At 38.5% G+C, this 23,984-nt stretch overlaps 1 protein-coding gene across 1 annotated transcript in view; it reads right to left on the reverse strand.

Moving 5' to 3' along the window:
* Positions 1–983: 983 nt before the first annotated feature.
* LOC307167043 (NACHT, LRR and PYD domains-containing protein 3-like) overlaps positions 984–23,984 on the reverse strand; it is an 87,795-nt gene continuing 64,794 nt past the window's right edge. The window contains exons 7-8 of the mRNA XM_079885927.1: positions 2,268–2,323; positions 984–2,194 (exon numbers count right to left, since the gene is read on the reverse strand). Coding sequence (XP_079742053.1) covers positions 1,638–2,194; positions 2,268–2,323 — 613 coding nt within the window. The 3' untranslated portion in view covers positions 984–1,637. The remainder of the gene's footprint in view (positions 2,195–2,267; positions 2,324–23,984) is intronic.

A 23,984-nucleotide genomic window follows, 5' to 3' on the forward strand; every position in this document is an offset into this window, starting at 1 on the left:
AAACAGACACCAACAACTGTACTTAGACATTGTGACCGTGTTTTAAGTGGAATAATTGATTACAGACCGTGTAAAAATAATGAATGTTATGTGTAACGTAACGTTAACGTTAGCATAACGGTCGCTAGTTCGACAGACGTCGTCAATAATTCATAGTTCATTTCAACATAACTTCTTGTTGACTTTCTGACTTCTTTGACTAACGTTACTTAACATTAGGAAAGTAGTTGTAATAAAACAGGGTTGCTCACCTTTACACTCGCTCCTGCTTGAACCTCTCGTCCTCCTGTTGACAGTGATTTGAACAGTGTGGACAAAAGCGCGCGACTCGCGAGGAGGCGCTGGGTCAAAATTTCCAAAACAAACCCAAATGCTGGGTCATTGTCAGCTGATTACGGAGAAAATAACCCAGCAACATAGTCAAAATGCTCAACCCAGCATTTGGGTTGAAAAAATTATTCTTTCTCTTTCTAACTAATCTTTCTTTCTTACTCTTTCTCTCTTATTTCTTTCTAACTAATCTTTCTTTCTTTTTTCTAACAAATCTATCTTTCTTTCTTTCTTTCTACCTAATCAATCTTTCTTTGTTTCTCTCTTTCTAACTAATCGTTCTTACTAACTTATTTCTTTCTAACTAATCTTTATTTCTATCTATCTTTTTCTTTCTTTCTTTCTTTCTTTCTTTTTCTTTCTTTCAAACTAATCTTTCTTTCTTTCTAATTTATATCTTTTCTTTCTAACTAATCTTTCTTTCTTTCTAACTATTCTTTCTTTCTAACTAATTTATCAATCAAAATTTAAACTACTTTAAACCTCAAACTACTTCAAACTTCTAACTACTTTAAACTTCTAACTACTTTAAACTTCTTCAAACTCTCTGGTCCGGCTTTCTCAAGCCAACTTAAAGTTTGTCTCAAACTTTTTTTCTAGTTACACATTGAAATAAAGTGTTTTTTACTTTGACTTTGATTATTTGTCCCAGACTCATTTACTTTCCTGTTCAACAGTTCTTCTGTATTAGATTCAGTCCAAACTCTCTTTTGATGAAGATTCATAAAGTGATTCAGTCAAAACTGGACATTAAAAAGCAAACGTGTAAAAACAGTGAAACTCAGGGTGACAAACGTTTATCATGAATGAAAATAACAGTCAAAGATCAACAACTGAAGAAACATGTTCAGACTGAAACAGGAACAAGCGTTTATTGACCATAAACTACAATAACATGATTAAACTGTAATAAAACATGTGAATTAACAGTGAAATACTGGAGGTGACAGTAGATTAATGTTCATTTTACACTTATCTCTATGATTATATAGATGATGTGTTATTCATTTCACACTATTGATTATAATAATCCTGTGAGATCCAGCAGTTTTAATCAGATCATCTGAAGGATTTTAATAACACATTGTGCACAAATAAAGTGTGTGAAGATCAATAATGGTGATAATGCAGTAACACACATAATCAGTTACACAACTGGAGAAATGGCAATTTAGTGAGTGTGTGTGTTTATGTAATTACACACTTCTGCTTAAAATGAGAAATTGTTAAATGGCACCGCATTTTCTTTGTTTTTTTTTTTACAGTGTGTGTGTGTGTGTGTGTGTGTAAGTGTGTAAAGGTGTGTGTCAGTCAGTGTGTGTGTGTTGTTTAATGTGACACAGAGACACAGAGTTAGAAGAGTTAAGTCTAAATCCAGCACAGAGGGGTTCAGTGAATGTGTGTGTGAATGTGTGTAAGCGTGTGAGTGTGTGTGTGTCAGAGACGCTGTAGAAGGACAGAGTGCCGGCCGACACGTCCACAAACACTCCTGCTCTCTTACAGGATCCTGGACCAGCAGAAACAGCAGTGTAGTTATTATTGTGAAGCACATAGAGTCTGTGATTATAGGAGATCAGACTCCAGGACTTCTCATTACGTCCAAACACACAGTCTAAACTCTCTCCTTTCCTCTTGATTCCTTTATATGACACTGATATATCAGGATAATCTCCACTCCATTCAGCCTCCCAGTAACAGCGTCCAGTCAGACTCTCTCCACACAGAACCTGAGGATGATACTCAAATCTCTCTGGATGATCAGGATACGACTGACTCTCATACACACTCGACACCTTTCTGTTCTCCTCAGACAGAGCGAGTTGAGTATGTGCAGTGTTTGGATCCAGTGTGAGATCAACGGCATCTGAACACAAGAACACACATTACAACAGCAACATTTACAACAACACACACTAAAACTGTGTTTGAGGACTTACATCTGTGTAGTCTTGATGTCATCATGAACTCTTTAACTTCTGAACCGTGATCCACACTAGAAAACACACACACACACACACACACACACACATTAATCTTACTAGACAACAACAGTTCCTATATCAATATTTTAAATAATGTATAATTAAGACTGTAAAGCCTGTGAAAGACATTTCAGTAATGAAATATTTAGATATTATAAATTGATTGAAGTAAAACAGAAACATGAGACTGAAAAATTATTAGGGATGCACCGAAATGAAATTCTTGGCCGAAGCCGAATAATAATGAAATGCTTGGCCGAAGGCCGAAGGCCGAATACCGAACGCGGTGTTTCGCATTTTTTTCCATTTATTTTGCCAATTTTTTCACCATTACAATAATTAAATAGAAAAAATTAGCTTTTTACTATTTTGTGTTGCTTTTCAGAGAAATAAATCAAAGAACATAAATACAATTTCAAAATATTTATTTAACACTGAACATTTTTTTAACATTCCAGCAGATATTATACAAACAAAGCCAAATATATAACTTAAAATAAATAAATTAGTAAAATAAAAAAAATATTTTTATTTGGCCATCTTTGAAGCCCCCCTTCTTGAATAGCCTATGTTAGGCCTATAACTGACTGCTGAAAGTAACTCTGTATGTCTACAACAACAAATGTGCATTGAATAGTGCAAAAAAAATGTGGATGAACCCACAACAAATGAATAACTGTCCTAGACATAAGCCTACTTAGCCTACTTCTTCAGGAAAAGTGGCAGGTTCTTCTTTATAAAATAAAAAAGAATGGCAGACAGGGACGAAGATAAAAATATTTGTCATTATTTTCTTTGTTATTAAATATTAAGATCAAAGATACACATTACACATACACAAATTAATATACAAATTAAATAAACAGTGCTTTATGTTTTCAGCTACAGTAGGTGTATTTAACAGTATAGAAGAAAGTAATTAAATGAACAAATGAAAATAAAACAAAACGGACTTCACTGTATAAATTATACATTGATACTTATTAAAGCTACTATTAAAGTGTCAGTCAAGAGCAGTGAGTGATTTTCTCTTTGCATTTTGTTGTTTTATTAACATTAAAGGGATAGTTCTCCTATAAATTCAAATTGTCATAATTTGCTCTCTCAAGTTGTTTTAAACTCAAATAAGTTTCTTTCTTCTGTTGAAAATAAAAGTTACTGAGCCACATTCTTCAAAATATTAATATTAGAAAAATATTAGAAGGAAATTAATACAGGTTTGGAACAACATTAGAGTGCGTAAATAATGAGATAATTTTTATTTTTGGGTGAACTATCCCTTTAAGGATAAGCGGCAGCGTGTTTTCTATTCAGCTACTGTCTCTTTAAGAGCTGCGCGCGACGCGTCTAATATACACGCATTTGACAAGCAGATTTTCTCTCAATTTTCTCAAGTTTGCTTTCACTTTAGACATAACCGACTTTGTTTATGTAAACCTTGTGTATTTAAGACTCGAAAGATAACTTTGTCCAGTATCCAGGCACTGGTAGACAGGCTTTTAGTGCATGTGAGCTTCACATAACTTAACGTACGGACTGAGAAACGCGCATCAGCACGCAAATTAAATGTTTAACCGACAAGTCATTATTGCACATGCAAATTATGAACTTTTGCGAACTGCAGTGTCCCGTTCCGCTGCGTAAACATTTTATGTGAATATACGTCGTGTTGTTCAGTGGGACAAAGGCGCCAGAACAGCAACTGATAGAATGCACGATACTACGATATTACTTAAAAAGCAGATCGTGGAGACATTTTAATGGTCCACGATCAAAAATCGTCATATCGCACACCCCTACTTTCTCGTACTCTGCATGATGTTCGGGGTGTCTTGATTTTAAGTGATAAATTAAACTTGAAGTGCTGTAGGCTACGTTTTTGCAGATGCACCCCCTCTGGACAATTCAGCAGAACAGTGTCTGCAAACGGCCGTTTTTGCCTCTTTCTCTGACACTTTAAATTGCTTCCACACTGCCGACATGTTTGCTGCATAAAGCGCGCGCCTCTCACTCTACGCGGGTTACTATTTGATCGCGTCATTAAAAACGTCATTGTTCGGCAAATTTTATTCGGCCTTTTTACTTATTCGGCCGAATAATTTCGGTTGCCGAACATTCGGTGCATCCCTAAAAATTATAATTCAACAAAACTTTAATTAAAGTTTAATTACACCTATGAGTCGTATTCAATATCAATACAGTTCTTAATATTTCAATATCTTCAAAATCAATAGAGATTTTCTTATTTATAAGGAGGATCAAAGGCTTCAGGAAAAGAAATTAAAATTCAAAAGAATAGAATCAAATCTAAAATCAAAATTATGCATGTATCGAATCAAAATAATATTCAAAATCGAGAATTTATTTTCACTCACTCACACACACACACACTCTCTCTCTCTCTCTCTCTAGTATCCACGTGGCGAGTACAGGGATGGCATCGCACCTGGATGTGCGAACGCCGTCGCTGTCGCGCCGTTACAGAATTAGATGCATCTGTCACCGCTAGGGCCGAGAACAACCACCACTCCGGAGGAGCTACACCAACGAGGCCAGACAACGGCGTGATATAAAAGCTTGATTCCTTTCATTGAATACAAAAAAACTTTAAGAAAATGTCACTGACACAGGACTCCTCGTAGCGGCCGCTCGTTAAAACGGGTCAAAGGAGTCTTCAATGGAGGAAGACTCAGGCCAGCCTGCAGTTAGTCCTCTCCTTTTACAGAACAGCAGTGTGGGGGGACAAAGGGCATTAGCTTTTGGGTAAATAGCAGCGGAGGACTGGGTATCTCCGCTTATAGGACCACAGTGGGGAGATTGGACAGAGGACCAGGAGCTTCCAATGAAGAGCAGCAGACAACAGTATGTGGTGGGCAGAGCACAATTACCGTCAGATAAGGCGCAGCAGACAACAGTAGGTGGTGGGCAGGACACAAGGGACTACAGGTGGGTAGCAGTAGACAGTGGGCTTTCTCTTTTCACAGGCCAGCATCAGACAACTGAGTGGCACCTTTCTTTCACAAGGTAGCGGGGATTGGACAGAGGGCCAGGACCTTCCAATGAAGAGCAACAGACAACAGTATGTGATGGGCAGAGAGCAATAACCATCAAATAAGGCGCAGCAGCCAACAGTAGGTGGTAGGCAGGACACAAGGGACTTCAGGTAGATAGCGGCTGACAGTGGACTTTCTCTTTTCACAGGCCAGCATCCGATCACTGAATGTCACCTTCCTTTCACAGGGCAGCGGCGAATAACAGGATCTCTCTGTTCACAGAACAACAATGGTGAGTACAGAAGCCAGCAGTTAGTAACTGAGTCTTCTCTTACCACAGGACAGCGATGGCAGAATGCAGCGGCGGATAACAGGATCTCTCTGTTCACAGAACAGCAATGCTGAGTACAGAATCCAACGGTTAATAACTGAGTCTTCTCTTACCACAGGACAGTAATGGCAGAATGCAGCGGCGGATAACAGGATCTCTCTGTTCACAGAACAGCAATGGTGAGTACAGAATCCAACGGTTAAAAACTTAGTCTTCTCTTACCACAGGACAGTAATGGCAGAATGCAGCGCTTCACAACGACACACCGGGCTAAACGATCCCCGACAAAGATTTCAGAGTGCTGATAACGTCTAATTTTCCCTTACTCGTGCATGCATCAAACCACTGTAAATCCTCACACGTGCTCACTTCAAACTTCAGACACTGCAATGACACACCACTTTACAGTGAAAAGTATACCTTCACTCCCTCTTGTCGGGGCCGGCCAGTCCACCGTCGTGATCTGTATATCCAACAATGCTTGCGCTCGTTCCGTTCTCCCAGTCCTACTGGCCAATCTCTTGTCCGTTCTCGATCTCAATCGTACCCCGCGCCTCAGCCGCACTTTATCCTTCCCGTCTCCGATTCCGTGGCTGCCCCACCGCTTTTGCCTCTCTTGCTCTCGTGACTCACACTTTGATCGTGACCGCTATGCCTCTCGTGCATCTTCTTCTTCTTCTTCTTCTTCTTTAGGGTTTTATGGCGGTTGGCAACCAACTTAATAGGAGCATTACCGCCACCAACTGGGCTGGAGTGTGGAACAGGTAGATCGGATCAAATGAACAAAACAATAAAAAAATTAAATCCTCTGGGCTAGTCCAGTCTCTTTGAGAAACCTGAGAACAAAATGATATATGTGACTAGATGCCTTACCCAAGATGCCAGATAGACTAAAACTGTTGTGTTTTACTGTGCTTAATGACTGACAAAGGTTTCTTCTTTCCTCCTCATACTGTTTGCAATGAAATCTCTCGTGCATCTTCGAGCCGCCACTTTTAAATCCCCCATTGGAGACACGCGCTCCAATGGCTGCTTGATTAGCCACTGCAGCTGCCGCTTGTCAACGCGGTCGGCCATGACAGGCCGCCGGAACCGGCCTAGTGTCGCACCGGAAGTCTCCCCCCAGGGCAACTCGTTCCACTCCCAAAGTTCCTTCTATGTCACCCGGTGACACATCACTCAAGTTGGTATAACAGTTGAGGATGTGTTGCTGGATGTAGCTGAGCGTCTCGAATGAATAAGGCCGTGGTGGTCTTTTTGAAAGAGGAACTACTGGTCAATCGGTTGGTAGAGTTGTGCTCTAAGTGGAGCTTTTGTCATTGTTCAACCTTTATTATCTCCAACTGTAAAGGTAGTAATTTCAAATGTGCCGCCATTTATTCCTGATGAAGATATACAGCATGAGCTTTTGAGGTATGGAAAATTTGCAAGTGGAATTAAGATGGTAGCCTACTGCTTGGATGTAAACATGAGTCTTTGAAGCATGTGTTGTCTTTCAGATGGCAGGTGTTTATGTTTTTGAATGCCCCAACATTAAATGCGTCTTTTCGTTGCGTTTATGAAGGAAAATCATACATGTTGTATGCGAACACTGGATAAATGCGTTGTTTTGAATGCGGTGCTGTAGGACATGTAAGATTGTCATGCCCATAAAGAGAAGTGATGAATGAGACAAGTCAAAGTAAAGATACGAGTGGTAGTGTAGAGAAAACTGTGGAAGAAAGAGTGGAAAATGAGGATCAAAATGTGCATAATAACAAGGATTTAGGTAGTGTTGTTGCTGAGAGGGAGACTAATACTACTGAAGTGTCTAAAGTGGTAGAGAATTTTAATGGTGAGACACAGGTGATTGAGGAGATGGTGATGACGGAAACTGAGAAGAATACAGAGCAAGTGGAGAAGGTAGAAGTGATGTTAGTTGATAGAGATCAATCAAGTAATAGAAGGATAGTGAATTCAGAGGGTTAGAATTCAGAAGAGATGGTTGAAAATGAAGGAGAGGAAGAAAGTGATGATGATTTGTCACCAACTTTTAAATGCATTATTATATTCAAATTGCAAACACATGAGGACAGTCTCCATGAAAGACCCACTGGCAGATGAACGTGCAACTACATTTCTCTCCGAAACGGTAGGAAATTAAATTAGATTTAATATAGGATTATAACTGTGACAAGATGATTGACAGGGCAGTTTACATGATGGGATGCACGCGACAGATGCGTCCGATAAAGATGACGAAGTAGTATGTCCCAAAGTTGCCTACTTTTTTGCTACACATTCAAAAGTAAATACATTTTCTGCACAAAAAGAGTACATATGGCGTAGTGTAACATAGGCGAATTGGGACGCAGCATATGGCTTTACACATGACGATCTCTGATTGGTTTTAGGAGTTTTAGGTCTATCCAATTGCGCCCAGAGGCATTTGAGCAACGCCTGTTGGTGACGCCCCTTTGGAAATGAGTTATTAAAGGAGCTTTGCCAGACCATAACTCAGTTACTACTGAGAATGGTCTGGTTTTAACCAGGCTAAGGAAAACCCAGAAAAAAAGGGAAATTTAAATGATGTATAATTCACTAAGGGTGTTTCTATTTCTTATTTTCTCTCTGTCTTTCTTTTCCCTCCATTGGAACCTTATTATGGAGTTTGTAAGAGTAGGATCCTTAAACATTAATGGGGGAAGAGATAAGGTCAAAAGAGCTCTGATTTCTGAATTTATTAAATTAAATGATGTCAAAGTAACTTTCTTACAAGAAACACATTCTGATAGTAATAATGAATTGGAGTGGTTTAGATGGTTAGCCTGGTTGTACCAGACTCTCGTACATTTCATTTGTACAGAGAGACTGGCCTCTCTCCATTGACAAGCGTTAACTTCCTTGTAGGTGGGTACTCTATTGGATCTGCCCAGAGTCACTCTGGATCTGCCATAACCAATCGCTAACCTTTGGTCGTGACGTAACCCTACAACTCAAACTAGCGCACGACCTCAACGTCATTGTTCTCAGCCACTCCTTCTGTTCACTGATTGGATCGCCAAAAAAATGATCGGAGAAAACCAAAGAATACACCACAATCCCAGACGTAGTACTGAAGGGAAATAAAATTGAGCGGAAGTACGCAGGAGGGCGGAGCCAGGCTAATAGATGGTGGGAAGGAGAGTGTAAATTAAGTCATGGAACAAGTTTGAGTATGGGTGTTGCAATTCTCTTCTCAAAACATTTGGATTTAAAAATTGTGGCAACAATAGAGATAGAAAAAGGTAGAGTTTTATTAGTTATAGCAGAAATTAAAAGTGTTAAATTCCTTTTTGTTAATGTGTATTCTCCGAATATAGGATGGCATCGTGAAATAATATATCAAAAGTTAAATGATGCAATAAAACAATATGATGATGGCAGTACATGTGTTGTAATAGGAGGTGGTTGGAATTGCACAACACATTTCTTATTGGATAGGAATGGGGATGAGCCTCACTCGAAATCTAGTAAGTTACTACTTGATATCACAAATAATTTAAAGTTGGTGGATGTGTGGAGAAGTAGAAATAAGTTGGTGAAGCAATATACCTTCACCAGAGATATAAGATATTAGATTCTGTTGTGACAGGAGCGAGATTGGATAGGTTATATATAAGTAAATCAGAAATAAATAGAGTAACTACTACTAATATTTTACCAAATGGTTTTTCAGACCATCATATGGTTACTTTAGATTATAATGTTGTGAAAATTTCAAGACCTAAATTTTATTGGTGTATTAATTTTATTAATGTAAAATTATTACAGAATACCGATTTTTTTGGAGAAATTCTGTAGTTTTTGGGAAATTTGGAGACAGAGGAAAAATAATTTTGAAAATCTGACTCAATGGTGGGAGGTGGGAAAAGCACGGATTAAAGTTTTTTTGTCAACAATTTTCTTATAATGCTACTGCTACAGTGAAGAGAAATGTGAACATTTTGGAAATTGAGATTAATGAAATGGAAAATATCTTTAATTACAGAAATGGATGCTCCAACTGCTTATTGTTTTGGACTTGAACGGAAGGAAGCACAAAAGAAATGTATGCTTCAAGAAAAAATGGAACTATTACTTCAGATCCAACAGAAATGAGAACAATGGGCATTGAATTTTATAAAGAACTGTTTGTTAATATGGGCTGTGATGTTGGATCTATGGACCAGTTCTTAAGAGATCTTCCTAAATTAAGGCCTGAGGATAAAAATTCATTGGACATAATGATTTCTTTTGATGAACTTTCAAAGGCGGTCAAACAGCTCTCTACAGGAAAGTCGCAGGGATTGATGGTTTACCAGCGGAGTTTTATAAAACCTTTTGGGGTGTTTTAGGAGAAGATTTGTATAATGTATTTTATGAATATTTTAAAAGAGCTATCAAACAGCTGTCAAAGAGCTGTGTTATCACTCCTGCCAAAAAATGGAGACCTAGGCTTGTTGACCAATTGGCGACCAGTCCAGCAGGCGTAATGATGATATGACGCAGCACCTGAAAATAGGTCTAATAGGTTAGACAAACTTAGTCCCGGTCACGTTGGAAGTTATACTGAGCTGGGGACTATTTTCAGGCGCTGCGTCATATCATTACGCCTGCTGGACTCATGGTACTGCAGCAAAGTTTCTTGATTACTACGCAGGAATGAGTGTATAGTTCCTAGCCATATCAGCCTAGAAAATCACATATTTTCATTTTCCGTCGGTCTTAGTACACGATGTAACTACAGAAGAGTCAAGTTTTAAATAGGAAAAATATCGAAACTCTATGGTCATTTTTTTGAGAGAGATGCTAATGGTCTTGTCCGATTCAATGATCTATGCTAAGCTATGCTAAAAGTGGTACCACCAGACCCGGAGATCGGCTGAATGGATTCGAAAAAGGTAAAACTCAACTGTTTAACTCTGGGGGAGTTGTAAAATGAGCCTATTTCCAAAAAAAGTGGAGTATCCCTTTAATGTTGCTTGTGCTCTTCTGCGGAAAACATCTGGATTATTGTATGATAAACAGCTTTTTTTTACTGCAAAGTGATGAATTGGATTTGAAAGAGCTGACACCTTTTTATAAGTCAATGATAACAGCTTGGAGAAATACTTTTATTATACACAGAGATATTTTACAACCTGAGGACTGGATAATGGGAGAACCGCTGTTCCATAATCCATTAATAAGAACAAAGATGTTGTCCTCTAAATCTGTGGAAAGCTGTTTTGTGAAGGCTGGGTATGTCAAGTTGGGGTATCTGAGAAGTGGTGATGACTGGAAAACAGCTGAGTCTTTGCAGACTGTTACGGGGTTGAGATCTCTTCGACTTCTGAGACGAATAATAGAGGAGGTGTGGGCAGCTCTACCTGGTGCCTGCAGAGAGGCACTGTCACAGGACTAGAATGGGCACTATACATTTCCACCCATCAAAGTATCTGCTGCTGTGCAAGAGGAGATGGAGGAAACTGGACATTCGATTTTATCATTTGAGTACCCCGAGTTGGGGAGTTTTCAAGATATTAAGAAGAAAGAACTCTATGTAATGTGTGTAAAAGTTACTCATCAGACTGTGCTAAGAGGAGTGAAGACTTGGAGGTGGTCAGAAGTGTTTGGGACCAATTTTAAGGCTTGTTGGAGGTCTCTATTTAAGTTGCCTGTTGAAAAGCATACTGCAGACTTGCAGTGGAGATTGATGGTCGGGGCTATTAAACGTGGGGACAGGGTGTTTATTTTGTGGCTTAGAAGAAACGGTTAATCATTTATTTATTGATTGGTTTAGGTTGGAGGGAATGTTTAATTTTTTTAACACAAGTTTTTATAAAGTTTGGGTAGAATTTTTCTTATCAGAATTTTATAAGTGGTCCAATTTATAATTTTCAAGAAAGGAGGAAAAAATGTTTACTGAATTTTCTGTTGGGATCAGCTAAGTTGTTCATATGGAAAACTAGAAAAAATAAAATGTTAGGTATAGGTCCAATTAATGCTGAAATTAATTAAACTAAAAGGGATGATAACTGCTAGAATCAAGATAGAGTATACATATTATAAATTGGTCAGTGACATTGTAATGTTTTCTGAAATTTGGTCAGTGGGAGGGGGGGGGGGTACTTTGTCAAATTGGATTTTGGTAAGATTATTGTATTGAGGTAAAAGGACAAATGGTCTAATAAAGATATTGTTAAGCCTCTCTCTCTCTCTCTCTCTCTCTCTCTCTCTCTCTCTCTCGCACACACACACACTTCCCTCACTCTCTCTCAAATTCAACTGAGCTTTATTGGCATGACTTGTACAGTATTGCCAACGCATTGGCGATTACATAAGCAATGAACAAATAATCAATAAAGTCAATAAATAAATCAGTCAGTAAACAAATGCATGAATACCTTTATTTATACCATGGTCTGGGTGAATACTCGATTCTGATTGGCTGCAGGCTGTCCATTAAAAAGTGATAGAGGACACCTAATAAATAAACCGTCAAGCGTAACCAGGGAAACCAAGTTAATGTTTGTAAAAACTTTAGATTTCGATTGTAAAACTAATTAAAATATAAACTAATGTGTTATTTGGCAAGTGACCATGGTATAAGCGGGTTAATGCCCTTCGAGGTGTCCATTTTCATGTATTAATGGACTTCGGCGGAGGCAATCGTCCGACGCGCCGTCGTCCATTAATACCTGACAATGGACACCTCGTCGGGCATTAACCCTTACATAATGTGGTTGGGCTGGATTGTGTGGATGAGAGTGTCAGTGCCCTGCATGCGTTGTTCGGCGTGTTCCTCTGTACTCTTAGGATACTCTTACAGAACTCGGCATGCAGGGTTTCAATCGGATTTTTGTCCCATTTGTCAAATTGGTGATTTAGGAGAGGACCCCAAACTTCACTGCCAATGCAATTGGTTCTATGACTGATTGGAATATTTTGAGCCAGATTCTGATAGGTATTTCAATTTGGATAGATTTTTTGATGGCATAGAAGGCCCTTCTTGCTTTCTCTATCAGTTCATTCACGGCCAAATTTAGGTTTCCATTTGGACTTATTTTCAGCTCGAGGTATGTGTAGCTTGTGACACGATCAATTTTGGTCATACCGAGGGTGAAATTGTGTCCCTTTCCCTGACATCTGGGTCTTTTCTGAAACGTTAGTACTTTAGTTTTAGTTGGGTTGATGGTCAGGGCCCAGGTCTGACAGAACTGATGCAGGGTGTTCAGGTTCTGCTGTAGACCCTCTTCTGTTGGAGACAGCAGGACCAGATCATCTGCATACAGCAGGATCTTTATAGAGAAGTCGTGAAGTTTGAGGCCAGGAGCTGCTGATTCTTCTAGGAGTTTCACCAATTCATTAATGTAAATATTAAAGAGGGTCGGTGATAGTGGGCAGCCCTGTCTCACACCCTGCCCTTGAGTGAAGAACTCAGTTTGTTTATTGCCAATTTTAATTGCACATTGATTGTTTGAGTACATTGAATGTTTGAGTACATTATAATGCTGTATGTTTTGCCCCCGATACCTGATTCTAGAAGTTTAGAAAGAAGGCCTTCATGCCAAATCAAATCAAAGGCCTTCTGGAAATCTACAAAGCAAGCGAATGTTTTGTTTTGGTTGATGTATTTATCAATCAGGGTATGCAGGGTGAAGATATGATCTGATGTTCTAAAATTTGGTAAGAATCCAATCTGGCTTTTGCTCAGGACACTGTGCTCTGTAAGGAAGTGAACGAGTCTTGTGTTGATGATGCTGCAGAACATCTTCCCCAGATTGCTGCTCACACAGATGCCTCTGTAATTGTTCGGGTCTGATTTGTCTCCACTCTTGAATATGGGCGTTATAAGTAGAGATGCACCGATTACAATTTTCTTGGCCGATTCCGATTTCTGATTTTTCATTGAGTTTGACCTGCCGATACCGATTTTAACCGATTCCGATTTCATTTTTTCTAACCACTTTACAGCACACACAAATATTTATTTTCTATCTTTTCTTTAATAGAACATTTTGCATTGAACATAGAACATTTTTTTTAAAAGATAATCGGTATAAAATGGAACTATATAAATTACTCATGCAGTGGGAAATTAAAAGTTAATTAAAATTAAACCAAAAGAAAGCTTATGCTGTACATTCTGACTAGTTTACTCATTTCTTTAATTTTTTTTATAAAACACCTTATAGTATTTTTACCCAAACTGAATAATAAAAACAAGTTTGAATGGGTAGATTTTCTATTAATACTATTTTCTGACATAGCCTACTCCACTTCTTGTTAAAACACACTAGACAACATGCAAATTCTGTGCATTTTGGGCACTTTTTGCGTGAAATAATACTTATTTTGTCCATCAAAAATGTGCTTTCACTGTAATTGACCGTGAGCAGCAGCAAAATTAGACTCGGCGCCGAAACCCGTGCTTCACTGCTGCTCATGCGACGCTCCTGCTTACTCACGTGCTGCTCCTGTTCGCGGTGTGAATGCACTCATTGATTAACATGCACGCCGAAAAAAATACATGCTGCTCATGCGCTGCTCACGCTTGCAGTGTGAAATGGCCGTAATTCACAAGGTTTCCTATTGGGTTCCGTTTGCACGTGTGATGCTGATGTTGCGCAATGTTAATCATGCGGTGCCCGGGTGCATTTGACCGGCATAAAATCGGCATATGTCAGACTAACCGGCCGTTCGCCGGTCATGGCTGATCACATGAAAATCGGCCAATTCCGGTCACCAGCCGATCAATCGGTGCACCTCTAGTTATAAATCCTCTATTCCAGGTGTCAGGGAAATGACCAACACTCAGAACCAAGTTGAACAGTTTCATGATGGCCAATTTAAATTTGGGGTTTATATTTTTAAGCATCTCGTTAAGGATGCCGTCTGGTCCTCTTGACTTTTTTGTTGGCAGAGCCTGTATTTTATCCATCAGCTCTTCTTCTGTGATTGGGTAATCTAGTGGATTTTGGTGTTTGCCAATTATGTTTTCTATATGGTTTAATTTTTCATATATTTGTGTTTGTTTTATATTCATGTCTAATTTGCTATAAAGTTGTTTAGTAGTGGTTGTCGTCTGGTTGTCTGTGTTTTTGATTTGCAAGCTGTCTTAAATTTTTCTTTATTCTTTTACAATCCAAATCAAACCATTTTTCATTCTTTTGTTTTTGCTTATGGTTTTTCTTAGTGGTTTTAAGATTAGATATTGTTGCCAGATAATCAAATATGTAATTTATGTTTTCTACAGCCAGATTTACGCCATCTTCATTATGAGGATGGATAATCATAATCTATGAAGTTATCCATAAGTAAGCACACTTGGGGATGGTCAAATGTGGTCAGGTATTTTTCAGTGCTGTTTTGAAACCATCTGTAAAAAAAAATTGATGTTGTACAGCTTAGGGTTGTGGTTGATGTTAATATTTTCTTTCCTTTTTAGATACAGAGTAATTTGGATGTGATCCGATAGGGGTGTTAGTGGTTTGACGGTGAATGCTCTGAAAGAGAATACATCTAAGTCTGTGATCATGTAGTCAACTGTTGAGCAACCATGAAATGAACTGTATGTGTATCTCCCTATAGAGTCCCCTCTCACCCTGCCGTTGACGAGGTACAGACCGAGGCTTTGACAGAGCTCAAGTAGAAGCCTCCCGTTTTTATTCACCTGAGCATCAGAATTAGTCCTGGAAGTGGTTGATTTGGCTGTGGAGGGTCTCAAAGATGTACTCATTATAGTAAGGAGATTCAGAGGGAGGAATATAAAGAGCACATAAGAATATATCTTTTGTAGTCTGACTGAGCTGTTTATTGATTTTGAGCCAGATATGAGATTCTTCTTTTTTGATTAGTTGGATGTACTTATCACTTTCAAGTTTGTGCCAGATTTTGATGCCTCCTGAATCTCTCACACGTGTAACTTTTTCATGTTTTTGGGACGATATGATTATTTCCCGATACCCTGGGGGACAAAGAGTGACCTCATCAGTTCTGCGCCACGTTTCCTGTAAGATTATTATGTCTATACCTAAAACACTTTTCTTAAAATCCAATCCAGTTTTGATTTTACATCCAAAACTTGATGAGTTAGGCCTAATGCCTTGGATGTTCCAAACTGTGATTGTCAGTGGTTTCATGCGATCAATAAACAATTTTAACTCAACTTGAACCCATTTAAAATCTATGTGCACTATGTAAACATACATACTTTTACATATTTGTATTGTTAGTGTTTTTTGTATTATTATTTTTTTTTATATACATGCGTATACACATACAGTGCTATGCATAAGTTTAGACACCCATACTAAAGTTGACTAAAAAGAGGAATAAAAAATCATCTTTTGGAAACTGAACTTAATGCCTTAATTTAAAAAATTAGGAAAAATCCAACCTTTAAGGACACCAATTTTCTTTGTGAATGAATAATGTATCGTAAATAAATAAATGTTCTTCCTTAAAATACAGGGTGCATAAGTTTGGACACCCCTATGTTAAATTCCCATAGAGGCAGGCAGATTTTTATTTTTTAGGATACTATGCATCCTGATAAAGTTCCCTTGGCCTTTGGAATTAAAATAGCCCCACATCATCACATAGCCTTCACCATACCTAAAGATTGGCATGGTTTTATTTCAGTTAGCCTAATAGCTGGTTTGATTTGCATTGAGAGATGATCTTATGGAAAGTACCCCATGCCAATCTCTAGGTATGGTGAAGGCTATGTGATGATGTGGGGCTATTTTAATTTCAGGATGCATAGTATCCTAAAAAAAAAAAAAAAAATCTGCCTGCCTCTATGGGAATTTAACATAGGGGTGTCCAAACTTATGCACCCTGTATTTTAAGGAAGAACATTTATTTATTTACGATACATTATTCATTCACAAAGAAAATTGGTGTCCTTAAAGGTTGGATTTTTCCTATTTTTTTTAAATTAAGGCATTAAGTTCAATTTCCAAAAGATGATTTTTTATTCCTCTTTTTAGTCAACTTTAGCATGGGTGTCTAAACTTACAGTATGCATAGCACTGTATACACATACATATATACATATATATACATACACATACACACAAGCATACATATGCATATATATACACATACATACATACACACACACACACACACATATATATATATATATATATATATATATATATATATATATATATATATATATATATATATATATATATATATATATATATACAGTATAACTTGCTATTTGAGCAAATGGGAACAAAAAAAAATATATATTTAATATTCTCTCATTCACCGCTATATTTTTGAGCAAAAGGTTGTTGTTTTTTTTACCACCGAGGGCCGGTGGTCTACGAAATTTCCCGGTAGATTTTTTGGTCCCACTCCGCCCCTGACTACATGTAACGTGTAACAATGCCTCTGTAAAATGTAAAAAGTGTTACCTAGAGTTTTTATTAGCCTAGATTTATGTATATATTTTATAGCTAAACATTTTATATACACATTTGGCTAATGATTGTTCGCTGAAGTAGTGTTTTTGTAGTTGGAATATATAAAAAATAAGTACCAACTCAAACTAGAATCTTTTGTAGAATTTTTAAACTTTTTGATACATCAATATAGAAGAATGTTTAAATCACTTTAGAAGGAAGCAAAGACGTTACTGGTCCAACTTCTCCCTCTTTTTAAAGTGTGGAAAAGGGAAAAGAAGTTCAAAGATCGAGACTCCAGCAACACCTGTAGTAGGCCTATATGCAACAACTTTATTGAAGATTTTTTAATACTAAAGGTCTTAAGCTGCATAGTGGACAAAAACAGTTAGTGCTCTTTTAAAATTTACAAAGCATACAGACAGTAATAATGATTCTTTTTGTTTTTATCTTCAGTTTGATGTCAGTTTTGTCAAGTTTGGTTCTTTATAGAGGTGAAAAAATTGTTGAATTTTAAGAGCTAAAGTGAAGCATGACACTCTCTATCTCTCTGTCTCTCTCTCTCACACACACACACACTCACTCTCTCTCACACACACTCACTCTCTCTTTGTCTCTCTCTCTCACACACACTCACTCACTCTCACACACTCCCCCCCCCAATTTTGGTTGTAGTTCCACCAGAGTTTTATTGGGGTCGATCGCCCATGAGTGCAAAATGAATGGGAGTCTATGGTGCTAGACGGCTAAATTTGTCTCTTTCACCCGATTGCCGTTGAGAAATCTCAGATTTGATTGTAGGTTTTGCAAGTTCAACATGGGTTATAGGTCGAAAGTTGAATGAACGAGTACTTACTGTATGTCCTTTCGATTTCTTACAGGTTGAGTTGTTGTTGCCCATAACACGCTAGCATTCTGCTAATGAAGGCTGATTGGTCAGTGAAAGAGTGACTACGACCAGAACAACCCCTTGATGGCATCGTGGCATCCGAAGCGGGACCAGAAACAAACAAAACAAAAACTCTTCTAGCACATGTGTTTACCTGTGTCAGCTATGTTGTCGATGCCTCGAGAGAAAAGAAAGTACAGAGCGCGAAAAGCACCAAAGTGACTGAAGGATTGCCGTAAAGCAGTATCTCTGGTCGTACGATGTGTATGACGTCATTGACACTTTAAAAGACTTTTTAAAGCAAATAAGTGACTCTAAAAAAATCTAACACCCAGCAATGTGTAATTTCTTTGCATCTCCTTTCGAATACAATATTCAAATTACTAGACAAAAAATTATATCCTGAGAAAAGTGGATTTTGATTGGTATAGCGCCATAGACCTCCATTCATTCTGCACTCGTCCTGTGAGCGCCCTCATATGGAACCAGAGTGGAACTGCAAGCAGTTCAGAAGCCGGAAGTTTACTGAGAGTGGAAGTTCTCCCCTTATTAGACATTCTCTGGTATAGCCCTATATATAAACATATCAAGATGCTGTATATTCCCTGGTTGCTAGGTTTTTATTCAGACATAATTAGTTACTTTTTGTCAAAGTTGAGTTTATGTTGATTTAGTATCAGTTTTTCATTACATTCGAATCATTTTGTTATTCATACGAGTGCCGATCAGCCCTATACGCACACTACAGCTACACCATTAGCATGCATATGAAATATTACATAAAAAAAAAAAAACTGGACACTGGGCTTCAACACGGAAATGCACTGTGACGCTATGGGAATGTATGAGAATCGAGTCAGCCGAGCTGCTATATGTAACTGATTCTGAACGAACTCGTCTTTGAAATGAACGTTTTCTAACACATTTTTAGTTAATAAAATGTTAACACAATAGTACATTATAGGGGAAGCCGAGCTTCCCTTGGCCTGGAAATCCAGACCTAAATCTAAAAGATTAAAGGGGGGGTGAATTGCTGTTTCATGCATACTGAGTTTTTTACACTGTTAAAGAGTTGGATTCCCATGCTAAACATGGACAAAGTTTCAAAAGTTAAGTTGTACGTTTGAAGGAGTATTTTTGTTCCAAAAATACTCCTTCCGGTTTGTCACAAGTTTCGGAAAGTTTTTTTCGAGTATGGCTCTGTCTTACGTAAGATAGAGCGGAATTTCCTTATATGGGTCCTAAGGGCACTTCTCCGCGGCCGCGCGCGCACTCGCAGACCAGAGAGAGAAGAGAGCGAAAGCAGTACGTTACCTCAAAGCGCTCTGCTCGGCTTTAGGGTAGTCAATGTCACCAAAGAAGTGGGTTTTTGGTTGGCAGGGCAAGACAACCCTGCACAGATTCCCAAAGAACCCAGCGTTAAGGGAATAGTGGATGGAGTTTGTTTTTTCGAAGCATCAACGGAGGTTGTGCACGACTCTTTGTTCCCTGCATTTCGACGATGATTGTTTTATAAACAAAGCCCAGATCGACTTATTTGCAGATCGTCTAATGCTTAAGGATCGAGCAGTCACGGTGAGTAAACTACTTCAAATGTCTCTCTGTGTTGTTGTTAGATCAGTTAGCACAGCTATAGCACACCGCCCACACGGCCCGCCCCCAGCCGCTCGGTTTTTTCCGGAAAGACTCGGTACAGCCAATCTTTAACTTATAAATATAATAAAACTAAAGACGTTTTGGAGATATGAAGGATGCAATACTACTCTATAGGTACTCAAGATTAACAGGAGATTGAGTGAAAATGAGCATTTCACCCCCCCTTTAATGGTCTGGTGTCGGTCAATGAAAATCGGCCAGCTCGAGGGGCGGCACCAAGCATGCATTTGAAAATCTCACTGCACGCAATTGGATAACACTACGACCAATCACAACAATAAAGCCCATATGCTACCAGCGGAGCTACCTGGTAGATTAGAATTCTTACCGTATCCGGTCGGCAAAACAGCAAAAACGTCCTTCTTGCAAAGGAACGATTCTAGCGCCGTCTTCTGTTCCTCTTTTAGGGAAAAAGCCAAGTCTAACTCGTTCATTGTAGCGGCCAAAGCCATTTCAAACAACTGCTATGTTTACTAATGACTTCGACGTCACAGCGCTGTCGTCATATGTTTAGCTCGCCTCTGGCCCGCCCATATCAGATAACCCGATGTGATTGGTGCAGCTCAGATCGAGGGGCATATTTAATGAGCTCCATTGCTCGACGCCAGAGTAACTCACTGAGCAAATTCAACTTGTGCTCTCGCGAGAACTCTGGATTACCAGGGTAAGCTTCCCTTGCAGTCTTAAAGAAATCCCCACTGGTGTGTGTTCATTCCACACTACATTAGTGCTCTAGTACCAGGCCTTCATTCAAATCTGAATCTCTGTGGGCTTTAAGAGGTTTCAGCCCTGTTGCTCAGAGGTCTTTAAAAAGAGGAAGGTCTGCTTTAAGTCTGTGTTGTGTGATCAAACAACCTCTGGTGTTTTCTTTGTGGTTTTCCTTGTGTGAATGAATCACAATAGCCGCTTTCCGACCGGAGGAACCTTTTCACAGTTCCTAGAACTATTGGCTATAGTACCCGGATGTCGGCGTGTTCGCACCGCAGGAACTAGGAACGATTTTAGTTCTAGGAACTCCATTTGTAGGAACTAATTTAGGTCCTACTTCAGAGTAGGGTCTAAACCAGCACTATAGGAACTATCCGTGACGTTAGTGTTCACTGATTGACCGAACGCACGCGGAACACCAGCACCTGCCATTTTTAAAACAGCTAGAATGTAAACACACAGATTATAGCCTATATATTTACTCCATAAACTAACTATACAAACATGGAAAACAGTGATAGATGGGTCTCTAAACCTTAAATGCTGAAGAGAAAATCCAACGCAACTTTGAGGGGACCAAGCCAAACATGATTAAGTATGCTAATAACCTTTTTTCATATAATGTCTACTTTCTATAACAGTTCTATCTAATAACATGTTAAACAGTACTGTTAGACAGATCGCTAACTAATAAACACAGAGAATGCGACCATTGTTTGCTCTGGCGTTCTCAGCGCCGCCAAAATAAAGGTCTGTTGCGCCGTCAAAATAAAAGTCACCGTGTTTGCGTCACTCCCTTACCCCTCCTACCAGTTCCTATGGCCACTTGGCCAGTGCGAACGCAAACAGCAAAACCGAGTTTGGGGGAGAGTAGTTCTTAGAACTGTTTAGAAGTGGACAGTTCCTAGAACTAAGTTCCTAGAACTACTTGGTCGGAAAGCGGCTTTTGTCTCGTACTTTGTTTTTTTTCTCACTGTTCTGTGTATGAACCTGGAACCATTCATCTTCACACTCCGGCTCTAAAATGCCTATCTCCTCTCGTCTCCTCTGCAGATTTCCCCTCTTAATGGTCCTTGCCTAGTTATTTCTTTTTTTTTTTATGCTGTAACAAAATGATGTGTTGTTCCATTTGTTCATTTCTAAATACAACTTTTAAAGGGGTCATATAATGCCATTTTTGTACAAGCTAATATTATTCTTTAGGGTATAAATTAAAAGTTTGTAATATACTTTAATTAAAAATTCTCATTAGTATTGTAAGAAAACACTCATTTTACCTGGTCAAAAACAGCTCTGTTTTCAGCACGCCGTTTAAGTGCATGCGTCTTTAAAGGAACACTTCGACTTTTTGGGACTTTAGCTTATTCACCATATCCCCCAGAGTTAGATAAGTCCATACATACCTTTTTCATCTCCGTGCGTGCTGTAAGTCTGTTTGACGCACCCACCGCTAGCCTAGCTTAGCACAAAGACTGGATGTAAATGGCTACAGCTAGCATACTAATCCCAATAAGTGACAAAATAACGCCATTTTCATTTGTATAGTCACAGTGTGTACAAATTAAAAGGACATATGAGACACTCTGAGAAAATAGTTCCCAGTATTTAAACGTTTAAAAAATGGCTGTGTCATATGACCTTGTTATTTGTACACACTGTGACTATACAAATCACAACATGTAAATAGGAAAATGTTGCCATTATTTTGTCAAGTGCAGCAGGAACACGAATAGTTGGTGTTAACAAAATCCTATTTTCAGGAACAGCTTCTTAGCAAAACCAGCTTTACTGACCCTCATTTGTAAAGCTGTCTGGTGTGAAATGATTCGCGCAAACATGAAAGCATGGACGTTGATCGTGGGGAATCCCCGCGAGGGAATCCCCGCATCAATGCTTTGGGAATATTCCATCAAAACATCAAAATGACTGCTGTGTTCCTTATTACACCCAAGAACAGAACGCCACAATCGCTTAGACGCCATTCTTCTCCAGCATATCAATGCACTATGATGACAGACAGCTCGCTCACGAGCGAGGGCGGTTCTGTGTTGAAACGCTGCTGTCAATCACAATCGTGAGAGGGGCGTCGATTTTGTGACATCACAAAATCGAACGGCTTGATTTCAGAGAGTGTAGAACATATATGGAGATTAAAAAAAAAAAACACTGGATGGATTTTTATCATTTTGTGATGGTTGTGCACAGGCACTGCCAACACACATTTCAGTACAATCAACTTGTAAAAGTGCATGTACCATTATATGACCCCTTTAAAGCCTGTTTTGTAATTGTATTGTCAGTCATTGTATTCAGTCTTGCCCAGAAGATTGCAACTCAAAAATGTGTAATGGTAAAAATTACGACAAATCTTTCATATTTGCATAGTGTCTTATCTGACTGCCATGTGGTGCAGCGGTTTGAGCGTGCTTGTTGGCTCCTAAGCATCGCGCCAGCCTCAGGATCTCCCACTGTTTTACTGCCTGATACTCCGATTGACACGCTGGAGCGAAAAGCAGACGAAGTGTCTTCACTACATCGATTTGTTTGTTTTATAGGCTATTTTATTTCATTTTATTTACAGAATATTACAGAATATCAACATTTAAGGATGAGGTCTTTGAATTTGCATCAGTGAGAACTGCAAAACAAACAAAAAACTTGTTCAGGCAAAGAACAACATTTTATTTTAATAATTAAAATTAATAGAAATTAGTGCATGGGGTTTTACCAATCTGTGACTCTACCAGTGGCCGTTAAAAAATCAACAATGGTACGGCAAATCCAACACAAATGGACTCATATACTGAATTTAGAGTGTGAAATTGACAGCATTTTAATGATTAATCAAAAATATTAAAATAAAAGAGAGGACACGGCAATATTTTATACTTAGTTGTTTGCCAGTTTTTCACACAAACATCTAATGCGAAAGATGGGAGCTATAGGACATTAATTACTTGGTTGACACAACTGTAATTTCTACATAGACCTTTATCAGAATATCGATCACAAGTAGCCTAATAATAATGATCTACAATAACAACAATTTGCAAAAAAATGAAAAAAATAAAAATAAAATAAAATAAAATAAATTCAAATAGATAAGCCTAGGCTATAAAACAAACAAACTGATGTAGTGAGGAATCTTCGTATGCTTTTCCCTTCAGTAAAATATCAGGCAGTAAAAGTGAGAGATTATAGCAACTTTCACAGTTCCTAGAACTATTGGCTGAAGTACCCGGATATTCCTGCGGTGCGAACATGCCGACTAGGAACGATTTTAGTTCTAGGAACTCCATTTGGAGGAACTAATTTAGGTCCTACTTCAGAGTAGGGTCTAAACCAGCACTATAGGAACTACTCGTGACGTTAGTGTACGCTGACCGAACGCACGCAAAACACCAGCACCTGCCAACAGTTATGTAAACACACAGATTATATATTTACTCCAGAAACTAACTATACAAACATGCAAAACAGTGATAGATGGGCCTCTAAACCTTTATTCTGAAGAGAAATAAAGTTAAAGTTTTAAACATATATATAAAATAACCTCTCTCACACACTCACCGTGTCATAAATGGGTTCACAGACATGTTCGAGAAGGTTATCTGTTTGGGTGATCAGTGTAAGATGGAGGTCTCTTAAAGAGTATGTTGGGAAATGGAGGAAGTTCCAGTACTACGTCTTTGT

This window comes from Squalius cephalus (genome assembly GCF_949319135.1).
Source record: "Squalius cephalus genome assembly, chromosome: 1".
NCBI classification, from domain to species: Eukaryota; Metazoa; Chordata; class Actinopteri; order Cypriniformes; family Leuciscidae; genus Squalius; species Squalius cephalus.